A 19605-nucleotide genomic window follows, 5' to 3' on the forward strand; every position below is an offset into this window, starting at 1 on the left:
TGAGCACACATACCAGCGAAGAAGATAGACGCCAAGTAGCGTCTACACAGCCGCGAAGCAATAATGACGGACATTCTAAAACATCCCCGAACCAAGTACCAGTTGGAGCTACTGGTGCTTGAAATATTCATGTTTTCTTTGTTTGATTCTGACAAGCGTGTAAATACTTGCTCTCTTCTTCTGAGTGAAAAGCGACTTTAAGAAGCGTAAAGTTGCGCAGCGCCACCTTGTGTACAGGAGTATTTCTGTTTTACATTAAGCGCCATCTAATGTCAGGGAATGAAATTGCATGTTCACTCCACTCATCGTCAGCGAAAATCGCCTGGGTGTGAACACAAAAAACGTGGCGAAAAACGCTGGCGAATAACGCCTGGCGAATATTCGTCCCGGTGTGTACGGGCCTTTACTGCTAGAATGACTTCTTGGAGCCAGTGAATACCTTACTTCCTGTTTGGAAAACCAGGGGAGAGGGATCACTCAGTCCAGTTCTCAGAAACAGTCAATGGTCTACACATCGTACACATTGTGGAGATGCAACCTTTTTTTTGTCACCAATGACTTTATCGTCCCCCTGTAACCCATCTACACCCATGCTGTCTAAGGCGTGCCATCTCAGGTGCGCCTCAATCAACCTTGAACTGTTTGTGGGTATTTCTGTTGTCTGATCTGGTTTGGGTTGTATTTTTGGAATGATTTCTATATGACAAATCAAAGAATCTTGAACAAATGACACACTTCTAGGATTTTTTTTCTTTTTGTATAAAGTGCAACAAAATGACGCTATTTTGTTTGTTGTTGTTTATTTACTGTTAGATGATCAGCAAACCTCGGGACTCTCCATATGTTCATGAATTGCTCTTATCCAAAGAGGAGTTTAAGCGAAAAGAGCAAAGCAACCAGGATGTTTTCTCTGGGACCATCTTAAACAGAATGGTGGGTGCTTTTCCAAAGCCTTTGTGTAAAATAACAGGGCGATGTAAAGGTGTCATCGCACTGTCTCTCTGCAGCCCGGCGTCTCCTCCCACATAACAAAGGACGAGCGCTTCCTCCATGATGTTATTCAAGAGGAGTCTGAAAAACAAAGCTTCACTGTTGTCGTCATCACAGGAATCATTCCAGATCACATTGATCACCTGAAGGAAGACTTTGAAGAGTGGACCAGAGAGCTAGCGTGAGCCCCCCTATAGCATAAACAACGACATCCATCCTAAGCCTTCTGCCTTTTTTATTTATTTTTTTTAAGGGGTTTCTGTTTTGCAGGCACATTTATCACTACTACATACATGGCGCCAATGGAAATGTCTTGAGTCAACCAAGAGATCCCTCCCAGAGAATCGACATTGTGGTAAGGCTGTTTTACTATTAATTTACTAATTTACTATTACTTGGATGTTGACGCAGCCTCTCTCTGCTGCTCATATTTGTGGGAATCTGAGAAGGTGGAAATGTTTGTACCCAAATATATGGATAACACAACATACTTGTGCACCAATGTGTCGAGAACAAATTAATGCACCAATTAGTGCACCAATGTGATCCGAAATCTAGTGCGATTAATTTCAGACTCGATTGAAATTGAATGTTGCATCCCAATCAGGGATTGGATATTTATTTTTCTCTCATTATTATGATCTATGAGTATGGATATCAGGTTTATTTTTTCAAATTAATACTCTACTAGTAGCCTGCATATCACAACATTTAATTGTGCTAAAAAATTACTATGAAACATAAAATAAACTGTCAAAAATAATAAAATAAATACATAAATTATTATTGACTGCACGGTGGCGCAGTGGTTAGCGCTCTTGCCTCACAGCAAGAAAGCTCCTGGTTCAAGTCAGAAAACCAATGGGGGGCCTTTCTGTGTGGAGTTTGCATGTTCTCCCCGTGCATGAGTGGGTTCTCTCTGGGGACTCCGCTTTCCTCCCACCGTCCAAAAACACGCTTCATAGGTCAATTGGCAACTTTTAATTGTCCCTAGGTGTGAGTGGGTGTGTGATTGTGACCCTGCGACAGACTGGCGACCCGAGCCGGGATAGGGTCCAGCACCCCCGTGACCCCGAAAGGAATAAACGGCAGAAGATGAATAAATTATGATTGTTAAGTAATTCGATTTTTAACCATATTACTTGTGAAGGAAATTGTTTTATTATTATCATTGTTTAAATGTTTTTGGTTAAATGTATTTGTTTAAATGTTAACTCAGATCGACCTTTTTATAAAACAGTTGTGTGTTTGTTCATCTGCTTCTCATCCCCCAGCAAGGCTGAGGGGGTTTTACGACACACTGTCCTGAGCTGATAAGGGAACTTAGAATCCACCAAATGGGTCATTATACGACACCCCCTAATGAACTTTTTCTCTTTGTCTTGAAATTTTTACCTCCTTCTTGTGTTCTTAATAAAAGCAGCATGAGGAGAGACAGAACCTTTGAGAAGAAAAGCGTGGCGGTTGTCTTCAGTCACACTGGTTTTTTCTCCCTCGTGCATGAGAAACTTGATTCTTGTTGTGGTCTATTGTTTCTAATTGTGTGTTTCTTTACTGTCTAGATGCATTTATCTGACATTACTTCACTGTGTTTCCTGATATGGGATTTAAAATAATAATTCCTGATGATAGGCAAATATGTTATGGGTAAAAATAATTTCTTGAATTATCCTGTTTTTATATTCCGGTAGATATTTTTTCTATTAACAAATAATCTGCACATATTTTTGTCACTTGATCTGCACAAGGTAGGATGAGTTTTGAAATAGTTATGTGTATTTACATAATCAATATGTACTTCATCCTTGTCATGTGAAGTTTTGAATCTTAGGGATTTTTAATAACCCTAATCTATATTGGCAAAGTATAAATGACAGCTAAGAATATTAATTTGAGAGGAAAATAAAAATATCAAAAGTTAAGTAAAGCAAAGCATGGGTGGGATTATATAAATTTCCTTTTTCCCACTCCCTTTCAAGCAATCTTCTGTACTTTTGACAATCTTTTTTTTTTAATCAACATGTTCTTTTCAACACCTGAGCAAAATGCCACTTTGGTTTTGTTTTTTGTGAGTAATGAAGATTATAATACACTTAAAAGCTCCAAAAGTTGATTTTGCATGGTAAAGCAATTTTCAGGAAGAGATGACTGCCTAGGGACCGTCTACACAGTGCTAGCTCTAGGATCAGGCATTTGTTATCACTGAGTGGGCTGTAATCAATTTAAGTTCCTTCAAGCTCAATTAATTTAAGAGGCTCATAAATCTGCCTGGTTTTATTCTCTTTCTGCATGAAAATCCCGGTAATCTGCTGTAATCTGGAATCACAAATGCAATGTTCTGAGATCCTCTTTGTTTTGACAACTCTTTAAGTCTGACCGAATGTCGTATTGAAACTTTCTTCAGGATTTTCTGCCTATATGAGGGGTTTCTGCTTTTGCCGTTTCCTGTGAGGAAATTAATTCTCAGTTTCATAAAGCGGCCCCTGGTTTTTCCTTCTTTTCGGGGACATAGAATCTTCAACATGCTGTCATCTATACTAGCCACTCTTATTTTCAAAACTTTAAGCTTTTTCAGGAGTTGGACTTTTGGTTTTACGTTTGGTTTGTTATCACATTTTTAATTTTCTTTAAATTGTTAAGGGTTCAAAATTAAAAAATATGAAAAGAATAAAGAATAACAACCTTTTTTGTGACATTAAAGTTTGTCTTACAGCTTCAGCACCTATCTATCTGCTCTGCTGCTGAACAACAACAAGTTAGGCGGTAAAAATGATCAAAATAAATTCAAATTCAACTTTATTTATAGAACACTTTAATAATCCACCACACATGCATATGAAACTAACAGAAACAAAAGCAGTCAATGAAAAATCTAAAACAAAGTTACCAAAAAAGTGTAAAACTTTATCTACAAAGCGAAACTACAAAGATATTTTATTTTATGTTTTTTTTTATATTTATCTTTTTCTTAAAAACCTCCACAGTAGATGAGGCCCTCACGTTTCAGGTGGGCCTTTCAGGCGTCTCATAATGAACCAGTATGTCGGTGTGCACGCCTGCAGGTTTGCTGGAAAGGCTGTTTTCAAGTCAAACTTGTTGTTTTTACGCAGGTCACGTTGCGGGAAAAGCCTCCAAAAGCTCTCTGTTCGTTGAATCTCAGGGAGGTGAACAATGACATGCAGACTCTGTACATCAACTCTGCTGCTGACACCTTCGAGTTCCAGGCCACCCCTCCAGGGGATGACGGTTTCGTGGAGGGCGTGCTTCGGTATCATCCGTTCCTCTACGACAAGGAGACGTACCCCAAAGATCCAAGTGCTTCTCACGGTACTCAAACATGGGATATTCTCTCAATAGACGACGAACCTTTAGTTCTAATGTGCAATTTGTTTTGTAGAGTCCGATGATGATGACTGTGATGACAATGAAAGTGAAGCAAGAGGGAAGCGAGACATCTTTGAGTGTTTCTGGAATGGACGGCTCGTCCCGTACACCACCGTGTCTGAGTATGTACATGGGAAGCTGCTTTCACGCTAAACGCCATTCACGCGGCCGGCAGGGGCGTCCAGTTTTTACGTTAAGTCAATCTACACACATGATGAGCCATTTTGAGCGTCAGACACAGCGCAATATTTCCAGAGTTAAAATACATGGGGCATTAGTCTTCAGTGATGACGTCTTGATGATTTGAGCAGGGGTTGTAGTCCAAAACCAACATGGAGAAAAAGCTGACGTTGCTGTTTGTTCTCCTGAGCTTTAGGATATTTTTCTTAGTCGTATGGAGGCAATTACAAAGGTCCTCTCCTAATGTTATTGTTTCCTTCCTCTGACTAATGTCTTTAAGTCTTTAAAGTCTTTCAAGTCTTTAAACGGAGTCACAGAAAGATGGAAGTACCGTGAAAGGTGTACTTTAGACGCAGCTCCTGCACTAGATGGTGAAGCTCACCGTACTGGAAGAGTCTCCAAAGGATCTGATCAATCCAGACATGATTACCAACGCCTTTGCAGTTAAACCGGATCTCTCAACAACTTCAATAATGTAGCTATGGGGGTAAAAGCTTAGGTTGGTGGCTCCTCCCACACGCAGCAGGAGTGTGGGAGGAGCCACGAATTTGACGAGGTGGCGGGCGCAAATTTGATGGCGTGAATGCAGCATTAGTCTGTGCTGGGGAGGGACTGGTTCTCGTTTGGAGCTTTCCCTTCTGTCATTGGACTCTACGTCTTTTATGCGATGAGCAAAAGCACCTTTATGTAACAGTTCAAAGAGCTTTGGAAGGACACAAAGATGATAAAAAATAGCTTGTCAAGAACATTAAATAATTAAGTGCATTGAATAAAAACAATGCCACAGTTTTAATCCGAACCACCAGGAGATAAATTCACTTTTTTAGTCTAGATGTCTTTGTTTTGTTTTTTTTGTTTAAAGCATGATGTGAAACCATTTCAGCTCATCTGGAATCTGGCTTCATTGGTGCAGGGCAAGGATGATAAGTATGAAGAGTTTTTCTGCAAATTTCAGTTTTAAGGTTTCCATGAGGGGAAAGTGCATAGCATCAGAGAAGAAGGAGGTGATCTGATCAGAATAAAACCTTGAGATTGCCATTCCTCAAGATGTGTTCAGTGCAGGAAAGGCTGTTTCTTCTCTCCACCTTAGGGACCCTCCCTGTTTTAAGGCACATGTTAGATTTCTGTAAAACATTAACAGCAGAAAACACCTATTTTGTTTTAAAAAGAAAATCTAGAGTTTTGCCCTTGAACTGCTTTCGTTGATGTTCTCTATCTGCTCCATCCTTCAGGTTTGACTGGTGCTCTCGACCAAAGAAAAGTTGCGCTTTGCCCGCGGAGTGTTTCAGCCGCCTTTCGGGGGTTCTCTTCACCAATGACAAATTTGCCGTCAGCACCAACAAACTCAAGTTTATGGAGTTGGAGCTGAAGCTGAGGAACAAGGAAACCATCTTCACCCCCATTTTTAAAGACCAGGTGACCAGCAACACTTCACCAAGTCCTGAAGAAAACTGCAAAAACTCAATGAAATTTGAAAATTAAAACCTGAAAAATGAAAAATTATTAGGAAAATATTCCTTTTTTATTATGTATTTTACTGTTAGTGAGTAAAATTTAAAATCTATGCCTCCTGCCATACAGCTTTAAAAATGGATCCTTTTTGGTGCAAAAACCAAGCTTTTGTGTCTTTTTTTTCTTTCTTTTTTTCCCTTTCTTATAAATCTTCTTTACAATGTTTTTCTTTGCATTTCAGCAAAAGTTTTCAAAAAGAGGGAACATTGAGAAGGAGTTCATGCAGTGGCTTCAAAACTGCCATGAAAGGTACGACAAGCAGGTGAAGTTTTTCGGCTTTACAAAGACCATAACGCGAACTGATGGGCCCGGCAAGCAAAACACTCCCTGGGGAGAGTTCTCTGCCATCGAATGGGATGGAAAAATCTACAGAGCTGGCCAACTTGTAAGAAAGTTTTTTATTTTTTTAACTTAAAATGTATTTCATGATTGCTCTTTAAAGTTCTTTTCTAATGAAAGTCATGTTTTTGCAGCATTGTTCTCATGATAGAGGACACATATATAACAAATTAAGATTTAAACTGCATTTCTGACTATTTTCTTATAGAATTTGGGATGAATCAGGTGCAAATAAAAAAAGGCTGTTTGAAACAGCTCTCTTGTGTGACATAGAAACTAAAATCAGTGGGCCAAAGTCTACGTGCTCTGCTTCATTCTGATGCATCCACTTTCAGACTAATAAATATATTAGCGTGTTTGTTTTCCTCGTCTTAGCTGGCATCTGGCTCAAAACTGAACGGCTGGATTGCTCTGATGATATTGCTCGCCCTTTTTGTTGCAACACTAAAGTTACCTTGGGGTATAAGAGGCTGCAGGGCTGCAAACACATTGGTGACAGAAGGTGGGGATGGGGTTGCTCAGCGCCAACAGTCCTGCAAGTTTCTAATGAACTCCTGCCGCTTTGCACAAACTATGTCTTAGAAAACGGAACAGTTTTGATTTGGGCTGAAAACGGCATCATCATAACTAAAAGACTGCTGGGAACGCTTTGAAAGTAGATCGAAGGATGATCAGAGTTGGACTTTAAGTATTTGTGTGTCCTCTGCAGGTAAAGTCTCAGAGAAAAACGCCTACCTTGTACGGCACCGTGGTTCGATTCCTGCTCTGTGGGGAGTATGATGGAGACATCTTTGCCACCGGGGGAGAGGTGGAGTTCACTCGTGTAAGGATCTCTTCCTCCATTCTCAGTTCTGTCCTTGTCCCAGAGCTTTTGCAGGTTTTTTTTTTTTTTTTTCAAATTTCACGTTAGGGGTGTAACAATTAATCGATGATTCGATTTATATTCTGACAATCCAACCAGATCAATCTGTCTGAGGCAAGTTATTAATCGGATTAACCTATATCATTATAAAATCATTTAAAAATGAAATAATCGTTAATATCGATATTGGAAAATACCATTTGCATTGAGGTACGGTAGGTTTATGTTACTATGGCATAAATAAAGACCAAATATCATCACAGCAGAAAAGACGCATGTGAAGGCAGCAAAAAAGGATCAGTCCAATCCAATGTGTGGAAACACTTTGAGTTTGTAAAGATATGTGAACATACAGTGCGGTATTAATGTTCCCTTTATATAACTTTGATGTGGACAAACAACTTTAGGAAACTAAAGAACTTATCTTGCTAGAAATCCAAGGAATCCTGAAAACTTCTCCTGTTTAGTACCCAGCTATTTATGTCTGAGTCACACTGGTTGAGGATGTTCTGGGTGGATTTTAGGTCAGTGAATCGGATCGCTCAATATGAACCAAAATCAACTGAATCGGATCGTCAATCACAATCTAGGATATAAATATAATTGTTGTAAAAACAAATCGTTACATTTTCTAGGTTTTCGTTTACTGTGAAGTGACCAGGAAATACACAACAATCATTGATTAGCTTTAAGGGTGTCAATATTTTCTTAACCTTCTTTTGAATTTGAACAATCTAACATCGATACGTTCTCCTCTTACAGGAGCCGTCTGTTCTTTATAATGAGAAGAAAACCATGCCTATTTCCAAAATTGACAGAACCGCCAGCGATGAAGTCATCAAAAAGGGCATTTCGAAAGACAATGACAAGTAAGGCAATGCTTTATTTATACATGCCTGTGTGATGGTGTGTGTTTGATATTTACATTTATTAGGCCTGCACAATATATGGCAAATTTATCCTCATCGCAGTATCAAGCTGTGCAATACGCATATCATAAGTCGGCGAAGGTTGCGACAAATGGTTACCTTAAAGTACTTTGAAGTATTTAACAAATGGAATAAATCGATTTATTCATTTAACCAATCAGATGGACTCCTTTACATCATTGACCAATCAGAAGGAGCCCTTTTATGCCTCCATCTGAGGCATAAAAGGGGTATTTGAAGTATAATTTAAGTTATGTTTACCTTTTATTTAAATTAAACTGTTGCAGTGAAACGGAAATTATGCATTTTGTTGTTTTGCTATTTGTTCATGAATCGCAAGTTATATATCATTCACTAATATCGCAGGTTTTCCTCATATCTTGCAGCCCTAATATTTATGTTTGTTTTTTCATTTTAGGCTTCCAGACAAACTTAGCCTGGTGTGGCAGGAGCAAATCCCTTGGAAAGAGGACGTCATCGTCCCTGAGATTCCTGCCGGGACTTCAATCGGTACTATTTCCTCAAATTACTTCAAACTTTTGCCTTTTCGGGAAAAGCCTAACGCTCACATATATGGAATATTTCAGGGCCTCTAAAAGTGGAGATTCTGAACAGAAAGGGGGATGTGATTTCTCAAATCAACACGGGTGGTCAGGGACGAGGGACGATGAGTGTCAAGCTCCAAGTCATCCGACACGGTACGGTCAAACTGTAATGTCTACATTCTTGCTTTGATGTATGTATTTTGATTTAATTTGACTCCATATTTTTATGCTTTCTGGTTTTAGAACCCAAACAAGAAAAGACGATAGCCACTTTTAGCGCACCATTTGTGAAGGCTATAAATGGACACTGGTTCAAAAAAATCGGTACTTTTTTTCTCTCCAACTTTCTGATGTTGCTCGAACAGTTGTCATTTTCATGATCCACAGCTGAAAGCGTATGATTGTTTTTTTTTTCGAGGACCATTAACCGATCTGGGCAAATACACATTAGTCCTGAGCACCGTTGTAGGTGAACTGAGCTCCACTTCTCTTGGAAACAGGCTTCTTCTGAGCAGCACTCACCACTTCTCCATCAAAGGTAAACCAAAGCCAAATTTTAAATATTTCAATCCTCTGTGTATTTCTTCCTGGATCTATCTATCACATTTGCCACATTTTATCCACGTTAGCGGCCAAAGAAGACAACTTCACTGTCTGCCAGCTGAGCCCAACCTGTCGTGTGGGAATTCCCTTCAACATGGTTCTGCAGATAAAGGACTGCTACGGCCACCCTACACCTCTGTCTTCCGACACCAAGCCCGTCCTGAAATGCAGGTGAGTCTCCAAACAAACTGCAAAACAAGTGTCGTCATGTTACAGCTTCAGTAATGTCTTCAAACGATTCCTTCAGTGGCCTTGACATAAGTTATGAAACGGTGAGCAAAAGTGACACCAAGGTCACCATCAAAGGGGTCGTAGTGCGAGGAAAGATCCAGATGCACCAGCAGGCAAAGGTGAGCAGACAAGTTCTAGTCTAAATAACCCAGACAGGAACCAGTTCTTTAAAGTTTTACCCATAAAACTGTTGTCTGTACCGCCATCAATTCAAAATAAGAGCATGTTAGATTGAAGATGCTTCCTCATTTTGATTTGTTTTTCCCAAACTTGAACTCTAAATACATAAAAAAACTGCAACTACACTGTGATTTTTCCCTTCATTTTTAACATAAATGTGTTCTTTGGCAGAATTATGACCTTCAGGTGACCCTGCCAGGTCTGACCACACCCAAACAGACCGAACAAATTGGCCTTCTCCCAGGTAATTTGGCTTTACATTGAAAAGTTTTGATCTTTTTAGATGCTTCCTCTACTATAGAGAAATAGTCTTTATTTCTCACATATTATATACATGTTTTAGCTTTTAAGCATTATTTTTGCAATAGTCAAAACAGGAAGATGTAAGCATTTCGGTTTTATCCGCTCACACCTCCTACCTTCCAAACAAACTGATAAAAAAAACTCATCTTGACAATGTTTGGAAGGGAAAAGTAGGCCAATTAAGAATAATTTTTACTATTTTCAGGAGGGTTAAACTACTTTGTGCGACCATCTTATCTTAATGGGCTTCCTTTTAGAGCTCCGTCCACTACCTTTCTTCGTTGTTGTTTGTTTTCCTTCAGTGTCTCACCCGCAAAGGAAGTCTTTTAGGTGTTTTAACATATATGACGTAAACATGTTTCAGGCGCTCCGCATTCTCTGCACGTGAAGGAAGAGACAGTGGCAGTGGAGAATGGGAGCCCCGCCATTCTTAATGTTGAAATTCATGACGAGGCTGGAAACCTCACCGCCAACCCAAAACAGTTGGTCCGCTATCAGGTATGAACTGCTGATCCGCCAGGACATGGAGATTCTTTAAAAATCACCAATCTTTAGTCCTTTAGCACTCAAATGACCTTTTTGGAGTGTTTTCAAATCTTTTTTTTTTTTTATTTAGGTTGAGGGGCTTAAACCGTTTGTGATTGACTGCAGCAAAACAGGAGCGGGCCAGGTTGTAACGAAGCCCATTCAGCTGAACATAACGGGCGGAGAGCCGCAGATGCTTCAAGTGACCTTTCAGCTTCTTGTAAGTTAGAAACCAAAAGTTCAGCTGTGTTTTTTTTTAAATCTCTTCTAAGACTGCAACGTCTTCCCCCCGCGTTCTATTCGCAGCCGGAAAAAGTCCCGCCTGTCGTGATCAGGTTGAAAGTCGTACCCAGTAGCCGAGTCGCGCAGATGGAGGTCTACTCTCAGAACGAGTGTTTGGTTCTGAAGAACGAGGAGAAAATCAGCTGGCCAGCAGGAGGATTGCTGGAGAACCTGTGCTACAGGTTGTTTGATGAGCGCGGCGTTGAGGTGCCGCTCACCGCTAAGATCACCTCCAAGATAAAGGTGTGTGGGACATTACAGCTTACTTATTATTATTGTTTACAGGATACGTCTCTTTAAATTACTTTTAACCCTTTAACACCGGAGATGTTGCCGGCTACGCTTAAATGACATAATACAGCAACTCTTCGACCTTTTACGCGATCAACGTGGATCAGCTGATTCTGACGCAGTTCCTACAAAACATGTATGGTAGACTTTTAATAACATTGCTTACCCTTTGGAAATTTAAAGCCCAAGTAAAAGAGCAACCCTCAGTTTTAGTCCGTTTAGTCCATGCAAGGCAGAAGGTGCTTTGCTTCATCTTTTTATTTCAATCATTAAAAATAACGGAATAAATAAATAAAAATTAATAAATAAAACAATAAAAAAAATTAACATGTTAAACCTATTTCAGATATAGAGTCACAGGTTAATTAGAAAATAAAGACAAAAGAAGATGATACCATCTTCCTGACGTTGAAGTTACTAATAATCATAAATAGACAAATTTTCAGTTATTTATAAAGTACACACATATGAGACATTGTTTTCATTCATTATAAATTATTATGCTTAAAAGCGAATCCCACCTGGATTTCATTTTTTCTTTTTGCTTTGAAATAAGTCAAAGTAAAAAAGACCAAACAGGCATTTCTGGGTTAAAAAAAGGACCATAGACACACCTCTAAGGAATAAAACTATAAGGACTTTCATTTAAAATTTATAAAGTCACCAAAAAAGATTGGGATCCTAAAAGGAGCGTTAAATGTAGGTAATTCTATTAAAATACACACATAACTGGACATGTAATGAGTAAAATGTTACCCAGAATTCACTGGTAATGCCTTGTTAAAATAAAAAGTAATATATTACTTTGCTTAGGCATTGGGTTACTACCAACATTGTTTAGTAAGCACTTGTTCTGCACTAAATGAGTTTAGGTTTCTGCCCTCTAACTGTGTTTTTTGTAGGTTAACTGGACACGAGACACAAATATTAAGGATTTGGTTCTCGGGAAGCTGCCGGAAATCCCGGTGCCCACTCAGCTGCAGGAGGAGCGCTTCTGTCAGGTTTCCTACCAGGAGCAGAACGTGTCTTTTTCTTTCATCATCGTGTGAGTTCTTCCTCTAAGGTTAATAGCGAAGACTTAAAGACGGTCTTTTCGGTGTTTTTAGTGTGTTCTTGTAGGATTTTTTGATAATAGAGAACAAATATAAAGAAAATTTAGCTTAAAATTGCATTTTTGACTATATCCATGTAAATCAGGAGCAAATGAAAAAATGGTAGAAGGCAGCTCCAAAAAAAAGACTAAATTTTAAGTTAATTTTTTTTATTTAAAAAAAGTTTGAATCATAGAAGTCTTGTTTTCTGTTTTGGATGTGTACTAGTCTTTCATCTGTGAAAGTTGTTTTAATTAATTAATTTTTTTATTAATTGATTTTGAGCCACTATTTTCTATTTAAATCATTGGCTCTTGGTTTTGTCTTCAATAATGTGAACTCCCACTAAAGACATTTACAAATCTCTGCAGGTTGAAGAAGCCATAGCTGTGAAACTATTAGAATAGATATTGATGGTATATCACATTTCAGTGTGATTATCTGCAAAAATACTCAACTTCCGTGCTTTCTCTTGAATAGGCCTTGTCCGAATGAACCATCGCGGCTAAAAGCCACTCTTCCTCAAAACACACTGAAGCTCGGTCAGGTCATGACAGAACCCATCTGTGAGTTTCATTTCCCTTGTAACTTCTCTTTTTTTCTCCTTTGCACATTAAATGACCTTTGGTGGTTTTGTCCTGCAGACTTGAACCTCGTGGACCAATATGATAATGAAACCAGGAGGCTCACGCCGAGCTGTGTGAAGGACATGACTGTAGAAGCTGAGGGGCTGGATAAATCCAAAATCTCCTTCGCATGGCAGGTTGGAACAAACATAAATACATCAACTGCGAGTTCAAAGTCAGGACCACAATAGGCCTCTGCTGCTGCTCTTCGCCTTTGCAAAAAGCAAAGGTTTTCAATGTCAACAAAGAAAAATGAGGAATCCTGAATTAGTGCTAAATCATTCTAGACTGATTTTTTTTTTTTTGGGACACAAGTCATAAAAGAGTTTGCAAATAACTGGCAACTATTAGTGAATCAACGCCTACTTTATGTAAAGCTAGATATAAATTGGGATTTTACATCTTTACTCTGTAAAGATGATTCCCAAATTTGGACTCCATGCTCACTACTTTTTTTTTTTTTTTTTGTAAACGGCAGATATGACGTTTCACAAAGTTAAAATCGAATTAATTGATCATTTTGCGATGATTATTTATGAGTTTACTGTCTTCTGAAGATAAAAACGTTGATGATTTATTAAAAAAATACATTTTTTCTGGCAAAAATACCTCCGACGCAATGCATTGTGGTCTGCAGTCGCAGAACTAGTGAGCATTGAAGCACACTTGTTTTTCGCAGAGAATTCTGGGAAATTTCTAGGGCACTCGATTTGAGAATTGTTGATTCAGACAACACTACATTGGCGAATGCACTATATAGTGCACTAAACAGGGGTTAGGGGGGAAATTTGGACACAGCCTTAGTTCCATTTGAACCATTTGCCCTCTGGTTTTTTGCAGCAAAGCAGAAGTTCTGTTGCGGTCACTGGTGTTCGTTTCCACTCGGGCCCGCTGGGCCCCAGGGAGCTCTGCTTCCACTACAGCAGCTTTGAGGAGCGGGTCATCATCAAAATGACAGCTGGGGACCCTGCAGAGCTTAAACTCATCAGCGGACCAGAGCAGGTAAAGCGCGAAACCCAAAGCTCAAGTCCCACTAAAACCGCCCAAACGCCAAAATTCTGTGTTTGCCAGCCGTTGCAGGTGTTAAAAGGCCAGGGCATCCCCACCCCATTCCTCCTGCAGTTGTGTGATGAGTGGGGAAACCCTTCACCAGATCAGAGAGTGGTGGTAGAAATAGCATCTTCACGACAATCACTGAAGGTTGGCTGAGCAGCACTTTTCAATGTACACAGAAAGTCACAGAAAGCTGATGAGATCTGTTTTCTTGGATAGCTGACAATTCCAGTCTTGTCCCAGCCCGTGGATGCAGAAGGGAAAGCCATATTCTATGTTAATGCCATCAACGGTGCAAAGTAAGACTCGCTCCAGACCTTAAAGCATTCTTTTGTCTTCTTAAGATCATTTTCAAGGCTTTAAATGTGTGTTTTTTGTCTCTAGGGGGTACCATCAGTTGAATTTTAAAGGTTCCTTCAACAACAAACCCATCAAAGCTCCCTCAGTTTCCCTCACTGTTATTCCTGATCCGAACAAACCTGTGAAACTGTCAGTGGAGTACAACAAAAAGGCCAAGCTTTTCGCAGGAGGCACCTTCCCCGGTTTGTGTCGGCCTTTTTTTTTTTTAAGTCTGTTTTTGTCCAGCACACTAAACTCAACTGCTTGTCTTCAGTTTTCTCAGTGACTGTAGTGTCCGACGAGGGAAGTCCAATAACCGACATCAACCCAGTGGACTTTTCCATGCTGCTGTGGAAGGGAGAGTCACCCACTCCTCCAAAAACGGTCTTTAGATACAGAAAGATGGAGAGGTTTTACACTGCGTTTAAAAAAAGAGTCTTAAAGCTCTCTGTTGTGTTGTTTTCTCATCTCCCTCAGGTCACCACGTTGAAGTGCAGCAAACCAGTGGTAAATGGAAAGAACGATTGTTATTATTTCAGGTAACATCCTCTTTCATCCGTTTGGAGTGACGCTGGGAGTCTGAACATCCGGAGAATTTACTGTTTCTAATGATTAGTGAAACTGTTGACATTTGTCGTGTCAGTGTTGCAGAGCGGGGGTCCCCAACCCCCTTTACTGACCCGCGGGTCTGTTGATATCGGTCTGCAGAGAAAAAAACCCCCACTGTTTTCTGCTTTATTTATAATCTGATTCTAAAGGAAATTTGATTTCAAGTGGCTCGGTTACGTGTCAAAATTCCATCTGCTACTTTCTTAAAGCGGCTGTGCAAAAGAATTTATACCTTCAAGTTAGCTTTTTTGCAGGAAAGAGCCAGTGAATTTTGTTATAATTGGACTTTACAAAAGGCTGAAGGCACTGTTAAGAAATAATAAGAAACATGCTTCAATTTGGATTGATTTGATTTGAAATGGTTTATCCAATTAGACAAAATGCACCAAACACTCAGCAGTTAGATAATCATATATATATATATATATATATAGTATTTATTTTCTCATTTTATTGCCAATTGCATCAATAGATCTATGTCCATCTGAAAAAATGCAAACTTTGAGAAATGCTGCATTCATGTGGTGTTGGAATGATCGGAAAAATGAATTTCCAACTCTGAAAACGCACATGACCACAAAACAACAACCAATCTTCCAACACCACATGGATGCAGAGTATCTTTGTGCACACAGACAAAGATTAATCTATTTGTAGTGCACTATGTATGGGTTGACACCTAAATTATCGATATGATTTATTCCAGTTTGGCAGGCCATGCTAAATAGCTTGACCCTAAATGGCCCCCGGGCTGTAGTTTGCCCACCCCTGCTGACATGATTGTGCTTCTGGCTGCAGAGAAAAGTCCATCCCAGAGCAGATCGGACCACACACCATTCAGTTCACCCTGCAAAACGACAAAAAAGAAGTTCTGCTTGTCAATCAGGTTGGTTTAAATGTTTAATCACATTCCGGTCTTTACACCTATTTCTAATAAAAAAGAGCAAATGAAGCAGAGCATGTTAGCTTCGCTTTTGTTCTCATTGTAGCTGCAGGCAGCTAAAGTCAAACTGGATCTATTGAAGTTTTTTTTGTGTGTGTGTGGAAAAAATAGTTTTCAGTGTAGTTTTGTTGTTTTTCCTCAACATTTGAGGATTTTTTATGTATCACTTTGAAATGTGAGGAAACTTTATGTAGTTTATGTCTATTAAATGAACTGCATCAGCTCTAAAACCTGAATAAATGTCACCAAGCTCAACAGAGAAACTGGTTTAGCCTAATTAAACGTATTGATTACCCTCTAATCAAACATTAATTTTGATCAATTGTGTTTTAAAGACCATCCTGCTTTGTTTATCAAAACTTGTCTGATTTCCGTGTTTTCCGTCTGCCAGATCCGGATAATCGTTGTCCCCAATCATCCTGTCAAACTGGCCCCCACCTCCCCCCTCAACACTCCATCTGTTTCCTACAGCGTCGACGTGGCCAGCAGAACTTTGGTGGAGAACGTCACTCTGGTTATTATGGTGAGCTTCGGTCCACGGAGAGATTTACTTTATTGATAACCTATTGAAGCATTAAAGCCTCAGTCGCAGCTGGACTTATAGATGGATCTGTGGGTGAAAAACGGGCAAACCTGTACGGGTCGGGCAGGTGGCCGCTAGAAATGTTAAGATCGTAGAGCGCTCAGTGAACCCGCAAACGGAAAATTCATTTATTCATATATTTCTCTACAGGCATGCTGCTTAACATTACTCCCCCTCGCGTAAGGGTGAAGCAGATGAGATGCAGGCGTGTCTCATGGCTATTTAGTTTTTTCAACGCTCCCTGCATGGCTGCAACCTGTCTGTTAGAAATGAGGAAATTAGACAATCAGAGAGTAGTTTGTTCGGATGTCCCAACGTGCGCTTATGCATCCCCCGCACTCCCCGTGTGTGCAGCATCAGTGCGCTGTCAGTAAGGGGCCAGTATTGTCAGCCAGAACTTATATCTTACAAATGCTTCATGATATTCCTACCACACGTATGACGATGGAACATTTCATTTTCATGACGTCGTTTAGGGTGACCATACGAGCCTCGAGGGAACTGTTAAGACGCCCTCGCCGCTCCTCTCTGCGACGATCTACGGCAGGGGTGCCAAAATCCAGGCCTTAAGGGCCGACCTCCTGCTGGTTTTTACGGAAGTCTTTCCTTATGTGCTACTGATTACCTGGATCAGGTGTGCTTAGCCAATAAGGAGCTTCAATGACAGGTTGGCTGGAAAAAATGTCGGACACCGGCCCTCAAGGCCTGGATTTGGGCACAGCTGCTCTACCAGTTCTGACAACCCAGAAACCCACAGCAGCCATACGCTTTCATGTGACTAAGACTTAGACAAACCCATGAATGAAGCTGACAAAGTGACTGAGTTGTCCTGATTGATTACAGGATAAGTTTGGAAACCCTGCAGGACAGAACCTTAAGGGGAAGGTGACCGTCTCCATAAGCTGTCCCGATCTGGAGGGTAGCAGGAATCTTCCTCTGTTTGAGGGGAAAGCCAAGAGCGTTGACTTTACTTTAGAAGAAGGAAAAGCCCACATCTCCGTAAGCCGTCTTCCTCAGAAAACATCAGGTGTTTTGTCGTCATCCATGTCAAACATTGTGCCATCCCTGCTCTCAGAGGTTGGCCCTCATGGAGAAGAGTCCCGGTGAGAACGGCAGCACCTACGTCCTGATCTTCCATCCACACGTTTCCACACCTCTGGATCCTTTTCAGCTCAACTTCCATTTCTACAACGGTACTAAACCTGCTGGAGCCACGAAGGAAAACTTCATGAAACGTTTCTATTTTGAAAAACAAACACCGATCTGTTTCAAAGTCTTTTAATTAGGATTAAGTTTCTGCAGAGCAGCAGTCATTCATTAGAAATTCACCCATTTGGGAGAAAAAAAAAAGAAAAAAGAAATTCACCCTTTGAATTGTTGGTCAACCCCACCCCCTCTTCCCCTTCTCCTTTCCATTGCTGAGAGTTCAGGGCAAGGAGCTTGTGGCCTCGCAGCAATAAGCTTTTGTTCAAGCGGCATTATTTTCATCTGGTCGTAAAGAAATACTATTTCTGCATTTTGACACCATTTTTATTGGAGTGGGTTTTTAATTCATTCAGAGCACGTTTTTCCAGACCAATGCCGTGTCAGAATAAGCTTGTAAACGCATAATAACTTTAAAAAAAGGTTTTTTGTATCTTGAAGTTTCCTGTCATTATGTTTTACTTTTTTTTTATCAGATGTTGAAAACCAGCGAAATATGTCAGAACTGACCAAGAAGAAAGAAAATCTCACAGCAGCCATTATTCAGTTTGATCAAACAAATGAAACATTTCGCAAACTCCAGAATTTATATGGACGTGAGTAAAAAAACAACTTTAATGTTTGATATTTTCATCTATTAAAAATACACTTAACTAAAAAAACAAAACATTTCTTTTTCTCTTGTTAGAACAATCCAAAAATGCAAACAATAAAGTGACAGCCCTTAGAAATGACATGAGCAGACGGGGCCTGAAAATCCTCCCATCTGTATCTGTAAGTCATCGATAAAATATTATATGAGTCATGGTATTAATCTCACGTGTGAATGTGGAGTTAGCTCTTTCTGCTGTGTTATTCCTTTGCAGATCGCAAGTATTGAGCAGATGATTAGTGAGAAAACCGCTGAAGCTGCACAGTTTGAGAGAGCACCAAGGAGAGTTTGCTCCATCCCAAACAACTTCAGCGGGCCAGATGTTCTGGGAGTGGTACTGGCAATTTTATGAAAAAAACAAACATCTGCTTTTGCTTCTTTTTTCTCTCTTTTTGCAAACTAGAGCCTTTTAAATCTGTCATTTTTAAATGCAGGTTGGACATTTGGCACTAATCGAGGACGATGAGGCTGCAAGAGTCATTTCCTGGCATCTCCGAGGGGACATGGACTGCGTCATCACCAGAACAACAGAAGCAGCCAGAAGCATCTACGCCGACACTCATGGCAATCAGCAAGTCATGCCCCTGGACAGCATTTCAAATTATACAGCAGAACGGTACAGAATGGATCCTTTTTATGCTTTTGTTAAACTCTGAGCAGCTCATTAAAAGGAAAAATCTGAAGGGAAGCACTTTTGGTTTAATGTACACTAAATTAAAAAAAAAAAGAATGAGAAAGAAGGAAGTCAGATGATCTTTTTTTTACGACTTTTTCTACCAAGTTCCAAAAGTGTTTATGCAATTTCCTCATACAGCCAACAGGGGGAGTCCCTGGTTTAATCAAAACATTACTGAAAGTCTTGATAAAATTATTTTATAGTTTAGAAATCAAAACAAAATTCCAAGAAAATGAGCCAAAAACTAAATAAAACGTTGCAGTAAAAAAAGAATTCAGTTTAAAAAGTTAAAAATGACACATAATAAGAAACAGGAAAAGGTAGTTATTTTGGGACATCGCTGATTGGATGATGGCGTTTGTCCGTCATTTTCTCCAAAAGTTATTTGGCATGAAGCGATACTGAATATGCTCCGTACTGATCAAACTATTGGAACATTGAAGACACATTTAAAAAAACTCAGACATAAGACTTCAAACACCATCATCCAATCAGGGACGTTCCTTAATATACCTTTTCCAATTTCTTTTGGTTTCATTTTTTGAACTTTTTTACTTCTAGAAATTATTTTGTATATGTATTATACTTAATATGTTTTTGCATTAAGTAATTTGTTGGTATGATTCACATTTCAGAGCCACAGTAAAATCCTCTTGACTACCAGAGAGAAATAT

At 39.7% G+C, this 19605-nt stretch overlaps 1 protein-coding gene across 1 annotated transcript in view; it reads left to right on the forward strand.

Moving 5' to 3' along the window:
- The window catches only part of smchd1 (structural maintenance of chromosomes flexible hinge domain containing 1), a 33403-nt gene that overhangs the window by 10196 nt on the left and 3602 nt on the right, over positions 1 to 19605 (forward strand). Inside the window, exons 7-42 of the mRNA XM_023950115.1 lie at positions 814 to 933; positions 1008 to 1171; positions 1261 to 1345; positions 4101 to 4317; positions 4388 to 4496; positions 5787 to 5970; positions 6248 to 6451; positions 7115 to 7228; positions 8030 to 8136; positions 8615 to 8706; positions 8784 to 8894; positions 8985 to 9065; positions 9160 to 9279; positions 9371 to 9515; positions 9592 to 9694; positions 9927 to 9999; positions 10423 to 10556; positions 10675 to 10803; positions 10890 to 11108; positions 12059 to 12201; positions 12728 to 12813; positions 12892 to 13010; positions 13714 to 13875; positions 13945 to 14073; positions 14146 to 14225; positions 14311 to 14468; positions 14540 to 14649; positions 14743 to 14804; positions 15673 to 15760; positions 16209 to 16340; positions 17244 to 17399; positions 17476 to 17593; positions 18080 to 18199; positions 18292 to 18377; positions 18470 to 18589; positions 18690 to 18871. Of these exons, the coding sequence (XP_023805883.1) occupies positions 814 to 933; positions 1008 to 1171; positions 1261 to 1345; positions 4101 to 4317; positions 4388 to 4496; positions 5787 to 5970; positions 6248 to 6451; positions 7115 to 7228; positions 8030 to 8136; positions 8615 to 8706; positions 8784 to 8894; positions 8985 to 9065; positions 9160 to 9279; positions 9371 to 9515; positions 9592 to 9694; positions 9927 to 9999; positions 10423 to 10556; positions 10675 to 10803; positions 10890 to 11108; positions 12059 to 12201; positions 12728 to 12813; positions 12892 to 13010; positions 13714 to 13875; positions 13945 to 14073; positions 14146 to 14225; positions 14311 to 14468; positions 14540 to 14649; positions 14743 to 14804; positions 15673 to 15760; positions 16209 to 16340; positions 17244 to 17399; positions 17476 to 17593; positions 18080 to 18199; positions 18292 to 18377; positions 18470 to 18589; positions 18690 to 18871 (4562 nt within the window). The remainder of the gene's footprint in view (positions 1 to 813; positions 934 to 1007; positions 1172 to 1260; positions 1346 to 4100; positions 4318 to 4387; positions 4497 to 5786; positions 5971 to 6247; positions 6452 to 7114; positions 7229 to 8029; positions 8137 to 8614; positions 8707 to 8783; positions 8895 to 8984; positions 9066 to 9159; positions 9280 to 9370; positions 9516 to 9591; positions 9695 to 9926; positions 10000 to 10422; positions 10557 to 10674; positions 10804 to 10889; positions 11109 to 12058; positions 12202 to 12727; positions 12814 to 12891; positions 13011 to 13713; positions 13876 to 13944; positions 14074 to 14145; positions 14226 to 14310; positions 14469 to 14539; positions 14650 to 14742; positions 14805 to 15672; positions 15761 to 16208; positions 16341 to 17243; positions 17400 to 17475; positions 17594 to 18079; positions 18200 to 18291; positions 18378 to 18469; positions 18590 to 18689; positions 18872 to 19605) is intronic.

This window comes from Oryzias latipes, chromosome 20 (genome assembly GCF_002234675.1).
Source record: "Oryzias latipes chromosome 20, ASM223467v1".
Lineage (NCBI taxonomy): Eukaryota > Metazoa > Chordata > Actinopteri > Beloniformes > Adrianichthyidae > Oryzias > Oryzias latipes.